General features: G+C 38.0%; 1 protein-coding gene across 1 annotated transcript in view; it reads left to right on the top strand.

The window, feature by feature from the left end:
* LOC131981438 (protein diaphanous homolog 1) overlaps positions 1–18,708 on the top strand; it is an 81,504-nt gene that overhangs the window by 13,797 nt on the left and 48,999 nt on the right. The window contains exons 2-12 of the mRNA XM_059345708.1: positions 9,978–10,004; positions 10,837–11,001; positions 12,012–12,113; positions 12,836–12,966; positions 14,045–14,128; positions 14,225–14,288; positions 14,757–14,896; positions 15,296–15,401; positions 15,540–15,650; positions 15,898–16,016; positions 17,813–17,929. Coding sequence (XP_059201691.1) covers positions 9,978–10,004; positions 10,837–11,001; positions 12,012–12,113; positions 12,836–12,966; positions 14,045–14,128; positions 14,225–14,288; positions 14,757–14,896; positions 15,296–15,401; positions 15,540–15,650; positions 15,898–16,016; positions 17,813–17,929 — 1,166 coding nt within the window. The remainder of the gene's footprint in view (positions 1–9,977; positions 10,005–10,836; positions 11,002–12,011; positions 12,114–12,835; positions 12,967–14,044; positions 14,129–14,224; positions 14,289–14,756; positions 14,897–15,295; positions 15,402–15,539; positions 15,651–15,897; positions 16,017–17,812; positions 17,930–18,708) is intronic.

Genomic DNA, 18,708 nt, shown 5'->3' with positions numbered 1-18,708 from the left:
ATGTGGAGGTGAAAGTTTGAGATTTGTATACAGTGTGTGAACATGTGTCTGTGTATGAGGGATGTTAATGCGAAGTACGCTGATGGATGCTCCATTCTGCTTGTGAGCAGGCGATGTGGGTAGGAGGAAGAGTGTAAATGTGCTATGTGGCCGTCTCATCAATTCTAAGACTCTAGGCTTCAGGAGACAGTCGTTATTTAAATGACTCTGAAGGCCGTACACCGCAGCACCAGTTTTTTAAATTTTTTAATCCGTATTGAAATGACTATAAGAAGTGCAAAGTAAGCTGAAGTCTGTAATGCATGCATAGAACAAAACAGCTTAGAAAGGTTACATGTATTTGGAGGTGTAACTGCTAGATGACTACATTTGGGTGGTTGACGTGACGCTCAATTTTTGTGTTCCCAGTGACAAATATTACTAAAATTTGATAATATTTCATTAAAATTAATGTTTTAATATGCAGTTCATTCTTCTACATCTAATCCATCTGCAAACAATGAGTATCGTTCTTCAACTATGCAAATATTCTGTTTTGAACATGACATTTGTCCACCGGTGCAACTGTACTAGGTAGCATTACTTATCTCAAAACAACTGTAATTTAATTAAAAATTAATGTAAATACATTAAAATACTTGAATGCATGTCATACGAGTGTTTACTTAATTAATCTAGAGGATATAAGTGTTAAGGTCCCTATGTAGAGTTATTATGACACATTACATTTTGTCCGCAAAACTGGTGTCCTCCTGGAGCAACGCCATTATGTAGATATAAAACAGGCATAAATGTGACCACCCCATTACTGAGAGGGGTCCTTCCAGAATCAGGAAGGACAGAAGACATCTCTGGAGCAGGTGGACTGCACACAAGATCAGTTCTGTCTCAAATATTTTCATAATATTACTATTTCCGTGCAGTGTTGGAACTGGTCGTCTTAAGGTAGTCCTTTGGTACAACGCAGTTTAAGTATTGATCTGAATATTTTTATCAATTTACATTGATTGATAATTTAAAATAATGTAAACCTTAACACTGTTTCTCAGGATGAAGAATGTCTCTCATATAGCTAGGCCGCAAACTAGCATTGATTTCGAAAATGTCCACTGGTGAAACGCACTGTCCTATAGTACAACATGAAGTCAGTTTCACTTATTTTTTTCCTTTACTCCTATCATAATGAAAATTAACATAGTGAAAGCAAACATGTAAACAAACATTTTTTGTATTACAAGTTTTATTGAAAAATTAGTTCAAATATGCAAAAGAGATATAATCCGAGTCTAAAAAATGAATGGAGGTTAATGGACGGCCGCATTTGGATGGCCCGTCCTACCTGGCTGACGGGAGCTTCTCTGTCCTGCTTGGGGATTTCTTCTCCTCTGTTGCCCCCCTCACCTGTGGGGTCCCTCAGGGCTCTATACTAGGTCCCATCCTCTTCCTATTATATATTTTACCCCTAGGGGACATCCTAGTCAAACATAACATCTCCTTCCACTGCTTTGCAGAAGATGTCCAGCTATATCTGCCTCTTAATGTTGATGGGCAGGCTTCACTCCAGCCATTGCTTGATTGTCTGGCTGACATCAGATCATGGATGGGTGCAAACTTCCTCAACCTTAACGAGAGCAACTTTTAATGACTAATTTAAGTAGCTTTTTTGCATTTTCTCTTAACCTCAGAATTTGAGGACAACACAACTCAAACCTTCCTTCCCTGTTTTGTTAAAGCTAGTTTGATTTCCATGTTGAAAGTGAGAGGCTGAGATGACCACCAAGGAAAGGTCTAGGAAGTTTAGGGAGAGGCTGAATGAAGATCCTGAGAGGAAAGAGAACTTCCTGAGAGAGAGACGCAGAAAGTAAATTTGACAATGTTTGATAATTAATTTGACTTTGTACACAACATGGGCATACTAGTACTCTGTTGTCCAATGGTGCAACGGAATGTCCTGTGGTGCAACAAATTGAATTGTGAGTGGAAAAGGTATTTTAATGAAAAATGTATGTAAAAAGTGTGGGATAGTACAATAATGTTATCATCACTATGCAGCTATAAGGATGAAATGAAGATTCCTTTGGTTTTATACCAATTATAATGAACGTAACCCAGGCATTTGGGTGAAGTCTCTATGTGTACATCTTATAGTATATAAATAACATAATTCTGAATTTTTTTGGGGTATGTTTGATGTGGAAATATAATTGGGACAAACGAATATGCCTTTGGCTTATCTATCTTATCTGTCCAACATTCTCTGAATTAAATAATGACATTCTTTATTGTGTTGCACCGGTGGACACATTTTAGGACTACCACACCAAAAAGTGAATAATATGTGAAGAATTAGAAATGGACACATTCAGTTTTGAATTATTCACATATAAGGGAATATAATTATATATCATTTGACATATATTTTTGAATTATTATTTTTTTCACTTTGAATTTGAGTTCACGTCAACCACCCATTTGCAGTGAACCTGTGGAAAACTTTATCCCCATTCCTCCTCATGGGGAGAGGGGGCCACTGCCCTGAGAAGCGGCAATATCTTGGAGGTACTTGAAATCAATTAATTTCCGTTCACTAGAGCAGGGTGCGTACGGGTGCTTGAAATCCTTGAAAATGCTTAAATTTAAATGTTGTATTTTCAAGGTTTAAAAAGTGCTTGGATTTCGGATAAAGTGCTTGTAAATGCTTGAAATTCTTACTGTATTTCTCTTGCAAACTGACTATATCCATCTATAGACTATAGATAATCACATCACACAATGTACAAAAATAATGAGTAGCCTATCTGAAATGAAGACCATTCCTCCTAAAAGTGTAATACCATCGCTGTTGGTATGGTTAAGTGAGATCTCCCCCTTTTAGTATGTAAGTACTCATCTAAAACATGCAATTTACATCCGGTGTAAGGTACTGGAAAAGCTTGAAAATTGACCTTGAAAGTCCTTGAAAAATGCTTGAAATTGACCACTGCTAAAGTGTACGAACCCTGCTAGAGGCTTTTTCTCAGATAATATAGAATAAAAATGCTAACTTTAAAACTTAAAACCATTGAAAAAATAGCCGTTACCTATTACTGATTACTGATATCTTTTTACTTTTTGCACTTTTTTGCAGCAGTGAAGCTTAGAGGGAATGATTTTCATCACACATTATGGCTAGGGAGATTTAAATATGTCAGACGTCAACAGATTTTCTCAGTTAAAAAATAAGTACTAACCAACAATGAAAACCCAGATTTTTGTATCTTTATGTGTACATTTGTGCTCTTTGGTTCACTTTTAGTCACACTTGCTGTACAACTTTTGTCTAAGTTGATATGATTGTGACATGGCATTATTTTTGATGATCTCCATCAAGTGAGAAAGTTATTTGGGACCAGCTGGTGGATCACTTCTAATATATAAGGCTTTAGATGTGCACGTTTTTTTTTCCAAGATAAAGAAACAATCTTTAGGATAAGTCGCATCCATAACTTATGGTGGGATACTGATAGTAGAACTTTAGATCGACTCTCGATGATGCAGCATTTTGTTCCCCGTTGTAAGGGAGAAGTGTTTTGAACTGGCTGAAGCTCTGGCTGCTGTCTGTCATAGCAACAGCCACTAAGGCTCTAGTCAAATACTGCAACCCTCTCCATTTCACTAGTTTAGAACCTATTGCCATTCAGTACACAGAAAATTAACCCCACATCCCATCTGTTGTCATGGTGCTTGTGAGTGTTGACATACAGACCAGTTGCTTTTACAGATGTTGAAGTGAAGTGTATGTGGACCAACACATAACTGCTAATAAAATGCATAGAAAGAGAACTGTTGTTGAACCTCCAGCAATGTGTTTTAGATTCTAATGAAGTATTTTTTCAGGTTGAAGGCTGGCTGCATGTCAGCAATGTTACTGGCATGCAATGCAGTAAGACAGCTCAAAAAGGACTTTCACCACTTTTTCTAAACATGATGTTGCATTGCAGCTTAAATTGGGCAAAATGCACTGATGCCAATGATTGTCTCATTTTCTCTACAAGTCAGACCGTGAGAATAATTTGAGAGCTCTTTAAAACTCATTTAGTTTAGTCTTTGAAACCATGGTGATGTTTTCAGCTCAGTCACTAAAATTGCTATTTTGTTGTCAACACAACAGCCAATTTGGGTCTTCTGTTTATTAATTCAGTGTTATTCATTTGACATTTCATTGAAATGTAAATATTAAAGTTTATTCAGTCAGCGATGACAAAAGACAGACAAGGTCACAGTGGACTCCCCTGTTTTAAATAGAGGTGGGTGGGGGTGATGGAGTTTTGTTTCTCCATTAACAACAGTAGACCAAGGACGAGGAGCAGTCATGCAGCAAACATGCCCCACTTCGACTGACATACAATCATAATGTCTCTCACACAGTCAGTCATTGCACTCAAATGCACCTTGAGTCAGTAGGTCAGTGAGGCGTGCTGTAGCAATAAAAAGTGCAGCAAAGAAAAGATCGTCTGGAAAGATTTGGAAGACGTCCAATTCAGTGTGGTGTAGAGGAGATGCTGACCTCTGAGGGTTAGATCTCACAGCCTTGGCTAAATATAATGTTTTCTTTTGGGGACTTTTTATTTTTGCCCTTCTCTTTTCTTTGCTCTTTTGTGCTCTGTTTGTGAGTGTTTGTGTTTCCCCTTGTTAAAGGTTGCTTGGAAGTTGTAACTAACCTGGGATGCGTCAACAGGCAAGATTTCTATGAAAAAAGGACAACAACATTATTATACCCTGCTCGTTTGGTACAATGCTCATATGAGCATCTGTGAAAGATCCATCTAATTTTTTTCCCAGATGTCTTGGTTTTAAGCTTCAGGCTAAGCAAACTCTTGAAAGTGGGAGGGAAGGTCTCTGCCTTAATACCATGTTCACCAAACAGCTCTCTGTGTGTACTATACGTCAGAGTGGTTGGTAATTTCCTGCCTAGGCTCTATTCATAGGAAACTTTTCAGCTGTGTCTGGGTGTGCCTGCTCAAGTGCCGCTTCCCCCTGTGCGATATCATGAATACACTCTGTATGTAGCCATGACAACATTGTAAGCAATATAATGATACACACACACACACACACACACACACACACACACACACACACACACACACACACACACACACACACACACACACACACTGTTGTGTTAATCCACAACATTTAATGCCCACTGGTTAGAGGTTTTGATATGTAGTCTAGAGATAACACCTATCTTTCTTTAAAACATAATAATGTGCATTCTTTCAGACTTTCATTACCCTCCAGCTCCACCCTGTTTCCCTCCCACTGCCACCTCATCTGCACCTTCTGCCCCCTGCACACATTCATGCCACCATCATGTCCCTCCCTTTCATCTATTCTCTCCTTTCATCATCCTCGGTCTCACAGATCTATTCACGTGGTATTAATATCCAGAATCCAATGAGAGATTTAAGCAGAGACAAAATTTAAACCAAAATGTGCCACACCGATAGGCAGGGCTTGACATTTTTTGCCTAGAGATCACTAATAACTGACTGATGCTGACAAAAGAAAAATATGTTTAAATCCAGCTCAAGTTTGACTTTAAGACCTCCAGTCCATTCATTTGAACACAGTTGATTGGAAGGGCTTTCTCTCATTGCTTCACTACATCCACGATAGTGTATCCAGTGGCTATAATCCTCCTTTGATAAGAAAATGTCAATGCTCTCAACTTTAACGTGCCTCACAAACTTTAATTGGTCGGTCAGAACATTTAAGTTAGTTCATATTATTGAATATCATATGCCCAAATGATTAATAGAAATCTGTTGCCTACTGGATATATTCAGAACTAAAACATAAACTTTCCTTGCCTTATTAATTAACATGAAACTTTAATTGTTTTGTTTTGTGATGATGAATATTAAAATGTATAAGTATCTATGGATACACTAGCACAAGTATTTCTTGGGATTAAAGTTAATACAGGATTTAAGATTGACATACAGTAATGATGAGTTCTTATTCACTTAATTTGTAAATGTACCCCTAAGGCGAGTACAAAATATGTCACATCCTTCTCACATTTGGAATATCTGTCAAAAAAATATATTTTCTCCCAATTGTACAGCCCAACTATTAACCTAGTGTGCATCAATCAAATAACCATCTGACAGAAGTATCGGCGCTTCACTTATAAAAGTAGCCACTCTGCTTTCTGTCAGTCTGCACTTAGTTTGCATTCTTACTTACTTTGATTTACATAATCTCTCTCACCAGTCTCCTACTACCTACTACTTAAATATGTATGCACAAACAGGTGCAGGTATGGAGAGGCACACGCGCACGCACACACGCACACACACACACACACACACACACACAGAGCCCATTCCCTCTCCTCCTCACTTTGGTGCTGCCTTTAAGGATATGTAATAACGGTTTCTGCATCGGGGCCCTGAAGGGTGTGTGTTCTGCACAGAAAATTACAAAGCAACAATCAGTGCCCCATTCTTAAGTTCTTATTTTTGTAAATATCTCCCCACTTGCAGTTGTGCAGTTTTCATTGTTATTTAAACACAAAACTCAGACATTATAACCTTTATTAAAACGATCATACATATCGTAACATAACCCGCAGGAGTTCTGGAAATTTGCTGCCGCTTTCTGTCAAGATTTAGGCCTCCAATTACCAATTTCCTGGGGGAAACCCTAGTATTATTGGACTATAGACAATACTATACAGTTGAACAAGCCCATTGTGAAATATGATAAGAACCTAATATTGAATTAAAAACAAAACATAACTGTTCCCAATACCCAGATATGGTGGGTTAAACTCTTTCTAGGAACTCGGGATATGCATGTGTTTGGCTGAATTTGCTACTTTTGCAAGCCTGCTGGCATCTAAACCAACCGATGGCCTCATGTAAAAGTTTCTTACCCTGGTGAGGTGTTGGTGGCTAGATTTTCACCCAAACTGCAGTAAAAGGGAGCTTGTTACATGTTACATTACATGTTACACCACTTCATCGAATCAGCTCATTGTGGCTGGTTAGATGAACAGGCTCATTCAGCTGGCAGCCTGTGCTTGTGGAGCCCTCTGCATTTTGATTGTTTTTATGCATTATAATAGTTTTGTGAGTTTGGTCTTTGGTCAAAGTCAGCAAAAAACTTTCAGAGACCAAGTGGAGGGAGCTGTCATTATTCAGTTAATTCAATTAGTTTTACAAAGGGTCTATAAGATGCCAAAATTGAGAATTCTTTCTTTGAGAAGCTGGAAACAGCAAATGATTTGCAGTTTTGCTTGACATATTAAATTATTTGATCCAGTATCAAAGTAGTTGTGATTATTTTTTTTAACAGCCCCTATACAGACTACTACTTAATTTAAGGAAGAAAATGGCCAACAACTTCAACTGTGACAAAAGTGGTGGTGTGTAAATTCAATGCAAAACATTGACACTGAGGTTGTTATTTATTTATCTTAATTAATTGATGCCCTTTTGTTCTACTTGTATGACCGGTTTCCCTTCTCATTCCAAAGTTTGCTGGTATGCTGCAACAAAGGCTAATCAGTTATTTCTGTCAGTTTTAATAGCACAAGCTGTTGCTGCTGACCTTTTGCATCACAGGCTGAGTGGATAATTTTTCAGCGTTATGTTAAGGATGTATTTGGCCGAAATATATTCATAACGATTTTTATGTTGGTCTTAAACCTCTGAGAGTAGCATGATTATTTGATAGACACTTTGGTATTAATTTCCATATTGCGATATTTTTTTGTGTCTTTTTCTTATTCTTATTAATATTTTGGTATTACATTCAGCTATATCAGCCAGTCGGATGAATGACAAATTAATACATGCATCATAGCTGGCATTAGCTTATTAATTTTACCCAGAGCAGTTCTGAAAGTGGTTCTGAAGTGGTTCATTGTTGCCTTTATGGCTCCCCTCACACAGAGAGACAGTACATCACAGTACTACCTACAGGCCCATTTGATCTCCTCAAAGACAATTATGGCTCAGTGTGATTTAAATTTGTATACAAGTGCATATAGTTTCAACTGTACTTGTGGGTTGAAAAGCAGAACTTGAATAAACGAATGGTTTTAAGTCTCTTCCTCCCCATCTATCTCTATCGCTGCTGTCTTCCTGACACACTTGTATTCAGTTTCCCGTGCGATGACCCACAATCCACTGTGCCTACTGTCAGCTGTATATTTCCGTTCTGTGGGCTTAAGAGGACCACAACATTTGTGTGTCTGTTTTCTGCCCATCTCAGTCTGTGTGCATGGGTGTAGGGTCTGTTATTTAATGGCAGCTGCGTAAGCAGAAACATCCTTCTCTTGACACCTCTCCCCATAATCAGAATGGCTTTTTTCTCCCTCTTCTTCACATATTTGTCTGCTATAGAGAAATGTTCAATTATCATGTCCCTCTGTGGCAAAGGATGGCCCAACTTCTTGTACAATCCAGAGTCTAAAAAAAGTAGGGATGTAATCTAAAACTTAAACAAAACACTTTTTAAATTTTTGTTAATCCTTGGCGACGTATTTTAAAATGAAAACTTTAAAAGCACAAAATAGTCAACCCCCTTTAAGGGAGGGGCCTGACACCTAAAAGGAAAGACGTGTATTTACACCACCACATTTGACAAGTGATAGAGAAAACTTCTCACAATGTATTGCAACACAGTTTATTTGTCCCACTGTTATTTTTATTACAAAGCAAGTTGAAAAGCTGTTCTTTACGTTATTGGTCAATACATTTATACCAGTAACAAGAAGAGAACACAATTTTTCAGAGATGATTATTCCTTGCACTTGTGATAGTCACGTTCTTTGTTTCCACTTTTGATCTTAGGCTTTCTTCACTACAGAGTTTCTGATAGATGAGATCAAGAAGCAGCCATACAGGAACATCCTGTTTTACTTAATTGTCTTTTTTACTTAATGTGTGATAGAGGTTTTCCTACATCTAACAACATCTCAATTACCAAATTGTAAAGTTTGCTCACATTTTTAAATCAAACTGCTGAATGTCCTGAGATGTGTGAATTGTGTGATTGTAGATTTGTTCTGCAAGCTAAGCCAAACATAGAGAGTCTAGTGTCAATAGCACACAATACTGAGCTAAACAGTGTTCTGGGTGTGATCTTGTGACTGTTTGACCCTCAGTCCTGAGTTTACATGCTATTTTATATCTTTTGTATGTTGTAAACATAGTGTAGCACTCTTTTGCTGATAGTGTTGCTTTCCTCTGTCAAGATACATGGAAAACAGATTTTCTCCAAGTTTGAATACTAGGCAAATTTCTGATCAAGAACAACATTTTTATCATTCTAATTAAACTTTGGTAAGGTATAGCAGTATTTTTACAACATAGTTTTCCCACTTTATGATATTAATATTATTTCAGATTCTTCTTGTTGGAGACATTGTGATGTTATTTGCTCTGCATGGACTGACTTTGTCAGCACATATGCGTCTCCCATTTGAAAGTGTACTGCCAGCAATAGGTTTCCCATGGTGACATTATTGGGTGTAGCCTGCCACCTAGTGGCCAAAACATGCATGTGCATTACAAATATATTTGTGCAACTTTCCCCTGTTTAAAAATGTATTTTGATGTGTCTCTGCCGTGTTTTGGCTGCTGATCTGCCACTTATAGGTCATACATATAATTACTACCTTCCAGGTGTCAGAATTACCCTAACTTAGACTAACTAACTTAGAATAAATGTATTAATTCTCTAGAGATGTCCATCAATGACTGTACTGAGTTATGATTTATTTTCCTCTGTTCTGCTGTGAATCACTTATGAGCTCTGTAGACTGTTCCTAGATCTGATTCCTGTCATAAATTATTTCTGTCTAATTGTTTCTTTCTCTTTCTCTCCCTCCATCTGCCTCCCTGCTGCCTTTCCCCTGCTGCCTGTTTGATTTTTCCAACCCTTCCATTCCATTTTTCTCATCCATTCATTCCTTACAGAAACTCAAACGCCTGATTCCTGACGAGGTAGGTTTGTTACTGCCTTCAGCCAACACCTGTGTGCTTAAAGTCTTTGATAAACCAACTCACCGTTATCCATTTAATGTCATGTTACCGTCTGCCACACAAACCTAACCCAACATAACAAATGTTGTTAGGTTTCTGTTTTTTGTCCTGTGCTGTACTCATGTTAGGTGTGCATGCTTTGAAGATGCACACAGAGAGCATGAAATACTTGGCACATATACCAGTGGTGCCCTTCTGTGCCTGCCACATTGACGGAATATAATTCATAAATGAATATGCAGGGTCACTGTGTTAATATGTGCCAAGACTACATGTATCAAAATGCTTATGGTCTTAAGTGTTTTTCATTTGGCAATAAATGATAAACACAACTTTTGGCAGTTTACCACACAGTCATTAAAACCAAATGGAAGGAAATCCCCCATTGTTTGTTAAAATTGAGTCTTATGCTCTGCGCCTGCCAGTGTTCCATGCACGTTGACTTTGTGTCGCGATGTTTGTTGGCAAAAACCTTTGACGTCTCAAATCCCTAATCATCATCTCACATTTTTGAAAGGTTTCTACTGTGACAGAAAAAATAATAATCCAAAGTGAAAAATAGCCCTTCTGTATTTTGTTAATTGTTCAATTCTTTAACATTGGCCTCAAAAAGCTTTTATATAGCTATAGCTATTATATTTATATCATCAGTGGTAGGCCTGTCTTCAAACTGTGAGTTGATTAGAGATTGCTACCTTGTTTTGTGTAACAGTCTAACAGTGATGGTTAGACTTTGCAGTTTTTCTCTCTGACCTCTTTCCTCTTAACTGTGTCATGTTGTCTGCTAATCCAGTTGGAGCGTTTCACCAGCATGAGGATGAAAAAGGACAAAGAGAAGCCCGGCCAAGTGCCAAGTCAGCGACACTCTTCAGCTGCCAGCTACGAGATCAACGCTCAGAGTGCGATGCTGCATGATCATTCTGATGAATACGTCCTGGATCTTTTTGAACAGATGCTGGTGAGAAAGACAATAAAAGTGTCAGTGTGTTTTGTTTGTCTGGGAAAAAAAAAAAAGAAAACTCACCTATTCTTCTTATTCCCTGAACAGCCATGGAAGCTTGTTCTATTCCATACACAAATACTAATCAGTCCCTGATTTAAGGCCCTTCATGTAGAATTATCAATACCTTGTTAAAAGAAAAAAAAAATGAAACCAGCTCTGTTTGCTTCAAATAGGTATGCTTTGACAAAATTGACAAACTTGCAGCACAAATAACAAATGTCTTGTGACAAAAGTGTTTCTAAAAAATGTAGTTGGGCTTAACGCTATGGCCAGAATCTTCTGTCCTGATATGTGTCAGGTTATATCTCGATAACAAATATAAATCTGGATGTAGCTTTTTTTCTGGTCATTTTTCTATATGAAATAACCACCTAGTAAAGCCTATTTTTGTTTTCACCTGTGTGAATTAAATACTTGACAAATTAATCAAATGTATTGAACTGAGGGGAAATGTAATGAATAACATTAAAAAACAAAACTGCAATCATCAAATGACCTTCCCTCAAAATATTTCTAAAAATAATTTGAGTTGGTATGTGCTAGTTAATATCAATTTAGACAATACAACTGTGTGTCATGACATCTTGATATATGATCTCATCAGGATATGATTCCTTTGAAAGACAATAAATCATCATTGAATTATTGCTCAGCCCTTTCATGTAGTTTTATTTAATAATTCTGCTCAGTATCTCAGCACATCAAAACCACCCCTGCTCATACTTTTTAGCTGAGCATCTGTTCCCATCTAACTAGGGGCTTTACATTCCTTGCATCCAATTTAAGAGAGACTAGCTAAAATACCCTGATATGATTGTTCAAGATTATAAATACAACATAATTTCCATTTTTATTTGTATTTTCATCACGCTGCCTCCCTGTCTCAAATTGCTTTTTTTTTTTTTTATCCCTCCATCAAACCTCTTTCTTTTTCTTCCTTCCTCCTCCCTTCTGACTTTCGCCAGGTGGATATGAACCTGAATGAGGAGAAGCAGCGGCCTCTGAGGGAAAAAGACATTATGATCAAACGAGAGATGGTCTCCCAGTACCTCCACACGTCGAAAGCTGTCAGTACCAAAATAAATATTGCTAATACAGTGAGCTACAGGGAATTTGCACCTAGTCAAATTTTCTTTTAGAAGTTACAAAGTATTCAGTCTTTTACATACCAGATTGTCCTATGCTTAACACATAGGGGGGCATGGGCTTTGTCATATTCAATTTCAAACACTTTAATGAAGCCAATGGTTTCAGGCCAAATTTAAAACAAAGTGATCAGATCATATATTGACAATAAAATCTTCGACTTATTGTTCAGACAAATGCTCAGTCAGAGGCCAGGTCAGACTGCCTGTGTTCAGGGATTGCATTTGCATATGCAGGTGGAGTGTTTCCTTAATCAAGTCAAGACTGGATTGTGTAGATGTAGATTCATTCAAATATTACAATTATCACTGGAATGACCAGTTTGCTGCTAGTAGTTGGGTGCATGAGAGCAGCAGGTGTGATATAATCAGATGTGGTGAAAGGGAGTAGCTCAAAGGACCCACATAACCAAGCACAGATGGCTGCTAGCACAGTTCATTTAACTGCGAAATAAGCCCATTAAGGGAAAAGCCTACGCAGAGTACCCTTTAATTCTACAAATCAAAGTTTTAAATTAGGCTTGACTGTTGCCCTCTGCGTGCTACTATTGTGCTTTCTTGCGGAAATAACACCAATTACAACCTGTAAGAAAACAAATATAAATGCAAAACACAAAATGATTCTGTTTGTGTTTGTTGATTAGGGTCAAAACCAGAAGGAGAGCTCCAAATCAGCAATGATGTACATCCAGGAGTTAAAGTCAGACTACCGAGACACACCGCTGCTGAGCTGTCTGGAATCTCTGCGAGTCTCACTTAATAACAACCCTGTCAGGTAACACACTCATATACTTACATACAGATACAGTCATACAGTTACATACAGTGTGTATGAAAATTAAATGGTGAACCAGATAAATGGGAGAATTACGTCAAATGAACTGGACCAACCTCCAGGGGTGGAGCTGACTGATCTTTCATGATAACCATGTGTCTTGATAGAGGTTAAATCTGGAGTGTGGGACTTTTTCATTTTAGCTTCAAGCCCTTGACAAACACTTTTGCAGAGTGATGATTAAGCCTATCACAGCTAGGGAAAACTCTCCGGTATACTATTTCACAGTATACCGGAGTTGTGGTATCTTTTCTGCCTTTTTCTGCACTGCTCTGCCGAATGTACCTACTGCTTTTGGACAGGCTGGTATTTGTAAAATACTAGTACAATGCCTTCAAAACACGTCTGTTCTGAAGAAGACTTGAAGAGAGTGCTCCTGGGGGCTGGGGAGATGTGGCAAGCTCACCTTCAGGCACACCTTATAAGCACGTTGACATGTGGAGTGTTTTTGTAATTACTCTCATGGCCAGAGGGGGGAGACAAACATTCCTCACTGCAGGATTAAAGCCATTTTGCAAAGAAAAATCCCAACAATTGCATCTTGATATATAGAGTTGATACAGACAGATACAGGTGCTGTTTTAAGGCCAAATCAGTAATTGTTTGACCATACACTAGAGAATTTGACCTTCAAGTATATAGGTATTTCTCAACTATCATAATTGACAGCACAGTGCTCAAAGATGATTCATTAAACTGAAATGTACTGAATAGTTTGAAGCTTTGAAGCATTTTTGCATGCCTATTCATTCTGTTTAAACCTAGTAATTCTACACAGTTACAGATAAAGATTAGGCTACTCTAATATTATTAGTTTTATACTATTTGTAGAATTAGATTTCAGTGGTGACTGCGAAGGATTGTTTCTGACTCGTGTTGTCCAAACAGTTTAAATCATTTCACAAGTCCAAAAGTGAATTTGTATTGGAAAAAAGAAAGATGTTATCAAAAAGTGTGCAATGAAATGTGAAAATGTCAAAAGCATAGTGAACTTAAAATGTGGTCTTGTCACTTCAAGTTGGGTGCAGAACTTTGGAGATGAAGGGCTGGCCTTGCTGCTGAATCTGCTTAGAAGACTACAGGAGGACAAAGACGAGTACCCGTAAGACACTCACACCACAGAATAGGCAATTGTGCTCTTTGACAATGTGTTTATAATGTCTTTCTGTATCTGTCTTCCTTCTCATCCACCAACTAGAATGATGGGAGTGAAATGTCAACACGAGATCATCCGCTGTTTAAAAGCCTTTATGAACAATAAGGTAAAAACATCAAAATATCTAATATTTTCTAAGGTATAATTGCACCTATTTTTTTGCTTTAAGTTGTATTAGAACTAGTGATAAAATATTTTTAATCCCCTTTTGTGTCCTTGCTGTAGTGTAGCAATTCTTCCTCAAGAGGGCAATATGATGCCAATGTGACTTACTTTGGTCGCCTCATTACAATGAATGCAGTCAGTGATAACCTTTGAGAGTGCTTTGAGTTTTCAGTGTGGTAATGGGTCTGACCCTAGCTAATTAGTATAAATGTCTTCAAAGTCTATCACATTTAATAATTACACACACGGTAATTTATTATCAACGATTTAGTGCCTGCAAGAGACAAATTCATTCTGATTCTTCTGATGTAAACACTATAATTTGACCCACGGAAGTCTGGTCTTTGTCTTGCTGCAAGAAATAAATCTTTCTGCTTTCTCAACCATATTTCCTTTCTCTCCTCTATAGTACGGTCTTAAATCCATGCTGGAGTCAGTTGAGGGAATTCCTCTGCTGGTCAAAGCCATCAACCCTCGGGTGCCTCATATGATGGTGGATGCTGTCAAGCTGCTTTCTGCCATCTCAATTTTGGAACATCCTGAGAACCTGTAAGCATTAGTGAAACTGTGATACCATGTCAGTTCATAAATCTTCCGGTCTGGAGCTCAAGTCTAACTTGCAGAGTTATATTAAGTTAAACTTTGAAACTATCAATCAATGGCCTAGCAATTAAGATAAGACTTTATTTATCCCGCAGTGGGCAAATTTACTATTCACAGCAGCTCAAGATACAGACAGGGGCTTTAACAAGTTGCATGAAATTGCATATCATAGGAGTTTCTCATCACCTGTATGTCAGGTTTAAATAATAATATAAAAATATATATAATAATAAAGCTGTTGAATAAAGAAACAGAATGTACTTTTTAATACTGCATATATCTTATTAGTGGGAACTTTTTGTGTAATGTTTCATATGATTTGCATAATTGTCTGTGTTTTTGCAGCCATGAGCGTGTTTTGGAGGCCATTACAGAGGAGGCAGAGATACGGGACATTGAGAGGTTCCAGCCACTCCTTACTGGCATGAGAAATCACAACATTGCTCTTAAGGTGCACTTGCGCACTCATACTGTAACAATTATAAACCCCCATGTGTGCTTTTATTGACAAATGACAACAATTGAGACTTATTACTCTTCATCTGGTTAGTGTGAACTGTGAAGCTGACATTCTGATGTGTTTTTGCAGGGTGGCTGCATGCAGCTAATCAACGCCTTGATAAGCCGGGGGGAAGAGTTGGACTTCAGGATCCACATTCGCTCAGAACTACTAAGACTGGGACTCAGAGACCTGCTGACGGTACAGAAAACACTCTCTTTTGATGTTCCCTCAAAGTGACTCTCTAACAAAACACACATTTGCAAATCTTTACTCTCCATGTCTTTTTCAGTCTTGATGCCTCTGTCTTGCTGACTGGCTGACAGACACTCAGATGCCTTGAAAATTTTCCCTCAGCCACCCAAACTCGATGTTTGTCACACTCTTCCTGTCATTCTCTCCCTTGTCTTTTCATCCCTCCTCCTACATCCCATCACTCTCCCTGCAGGAGGTCCGGATGATAGAAAACGAAGAGCTGAGGGTGCAACTCACGGTGTTTGATGAGCAAGCTGAAGATGACTCTGAGGACCTCAAAGCACGTCTTGATGACATCCGCATTGAGATGGAATATCCTTCCACTGGGAAAAATTGTCCCTTTGTAGAAATTGTTAGGGTCTATTTTTTGACCTTGAAAAAATCCATATACCTGGTTACAACATAACTTTGCACATTTGTGCTTTCACACAACATTACTTTGCTAGTTTGATGAATGAAAGGAATAACCTTCATAATAGGGATGTCCTGGTCTGATCTCAAAGACTTAGTATCAGCCCTGATCAAAGCATTTTTCAAGTCATTGGTATCAGCTATTGAGCTATATTTAGCTTGAAATGATATTTTGTTGCTGTGTTTTTACTTGCGAAGCTTTCATGCACAGCGTGTCCTGCAGCCATCTACTCTCCGCTGTCTGTCTCTCCTCCACTCTTTTGAGCTTGGTTGTGACAAACGGCACACACAAAATACAGCACAAAATGCAGTATGAGACTGTATGTGTCTTTATGTTATTTACCTAATTTATATGCACTCCTATTTCAACTCAGCGTGAGTGTCCCTTGTGTTTTGCTGTTGTCTCTGGTGCATGATGTTTCACCACCGGCAGAGCCCAGCCCCTGCTCGGAGGAGAGACAGACAGCCCTGCAAGCTAAAAGCCAATAACAGTAATTTATTCATGTAATCCGCGTAAATGATGTACGGATGATGAAAATAAACACTCAACAGAACACAGTTAATTTTGGTAACTCAGGAAAATACTGCACCAAAGTAACAAACACTGCAGGTCACAACACCAGATAGATACAGATATACAGAGGGTTTTTTAATTGTTCCTTTCTTCCCAGTTATCAGCCTGACCACTTTCTTTCTACCAAGACAGATGCAAAATATGCAAAATCTTCAGGCTCAAGGGACATTGTAAGTCTCTGTGGACTTTCATTTAAAATTCTTCTCACAGACATTTGAAAAACATCTGACCACTGGTGGACTTTGACATTGTTTTATTCTACAACATAACTCTGAATCTGTCTTTGTTATACAGACAATACAGACCAATTAATACTTAGTTAAGTGTACATTTCTATTGTTGTCAATGGACTTTATGTTTAATTCTACTTCACTTTTATATCATTGTGAACATACACATATCTGACCACTTTGTGGTGGGATAACTGGGCCTAAAATGTGTGCCTTAATAGATTTATTCCATGCAAGATTATGGTCTATTCCTTTAAAACCTATAATGATTTTGGCTGGATTTGACAAAGATAAATATTTAAAGGGCGGATGCAAAGGAGGCCGTTTTATCTTCCAGTCACTCTTACTATAAAAATGTACTTTTCAAATGGGCTCAAATAGTAATTTCACCAGCCCCTGTTATTTCCCTTGCTGCTTGTGACATGCAGTTATAAGCTTCCACACCAGGTGTCTCTTAGGGGCAACTACTACAGTGTAGCACAACATTCATTCAGTGTTGCAGTGAGAAAGGCAGACTACGGTGAAATTAATTTTGAAAGCATAAATATACTTATGTTATAGAACTGATTGGGGTTGTTGCAAAAGACATGTTTAAATTTAATCACACTGTTCCAGTACAACAGACTCGACTATAAAATGTACTACAAGTCTGGTCTTTGTTTCAATTAGTGCAGTTCAGTTATATTTCAATGTAATTCTGAAGTGACACAAATGACAGTAAAGACATTTCCGGTTCAATTGCTCCGAGCTTTGTATTAATTATACATGCAGCAAAAGTTAGACAGACTTGTCAGCGTTATCACCGTTGATGATGTTGTGTATGGAGTTATTTATATTTGTGATAAACTAATTTATTCATTGTGTTAATTAAGCCTTAACTGCTTTTGCTTCAATGATGTGAGGGAAGTGTTTGAAATCCTAGTCAACACTGTAAAGGACTCCAAGGGCGAATCCCACTTCCTGTCCCTGATGCAGCACCTGCTGCTGATCCGTAATGACTACCTGGCCAGGTAACACATGAACACACACACACACACACACACACACTCATACATGTTGATACTCACACATGCTCATATTACATATTGTTTCATGAAAAGAAACTAGATATTGTATAATCTTAGATTTACTTATCACTGCTTTTCTAGCATTGTTATATATAAATAGTCCTTTATGGGTAAGGAAAACCAGAATAACGCTAATGTTCTGAATGACTGGGCAGGCAGAGAAAAAAATGCATAAAAACATGGCAAATTTGCACAGGGGCAATTCAGAGTCCTTGTCTGCAGCATCCTACAGCCATATTATACGTATACAGAAAAGTACTTATGTAACTGTCGCTGGCAACAAGTTATTTTTCAGTAAAAATGAAGTCTAACAAAAAAAGGCCAAAGTAACAAAAACAAAAGGAAAACTTAAGTAGTAGAAGTTTCTTCCTTTTCTTCAATTCCGTCTCTTCATCTTCCTCCTCTCAGCCCCGTTCTCCATTTGCTGTTTGTTTTCTAGAGCACTGTTCAAAGGCTGAGAAATTAATACATGCAAAGAAGTCCAATTCCATTTTAATAGAAATGAACGCCATCACCTCTTATCACCAGAAATATGCTAATGTCTCTCCCTGTGTCTTCCAAAGCCCTTGGGGGTTTAGCTAGGGAAACAGAGGAGAAAGGAAGAGTGAATAATTGAATGGCAAGACGGGGGTAGAATAATGTTAAGGACAAGTCAAGGGTTGTACGGCATGTATACACATTTTTACGCATGCATGTCCACCTTCACACTCGGCAACACAAAG

This window comes from Centropristis striata, chromosome 12 (genome assembly GCF_030273125.1).
Source record: "Centropristis striata isolate RG_2023a ecotype Rhode Island chromosome 12, C.striata_1.0, whole genome shotgun sequence".
In the NCBI taxonomy this organism is placed as follows: domain Eukaryota; kingdom Metazoa; phylum Chordata; class Actinopteri; order Perciformes; family Serranidae; genus Centropristis; species Centropristis striata.
Note: the sequence above shows the minus strand (reverse complement) of the source record. Positions and strands in the feature narration are given on the sequence as shown.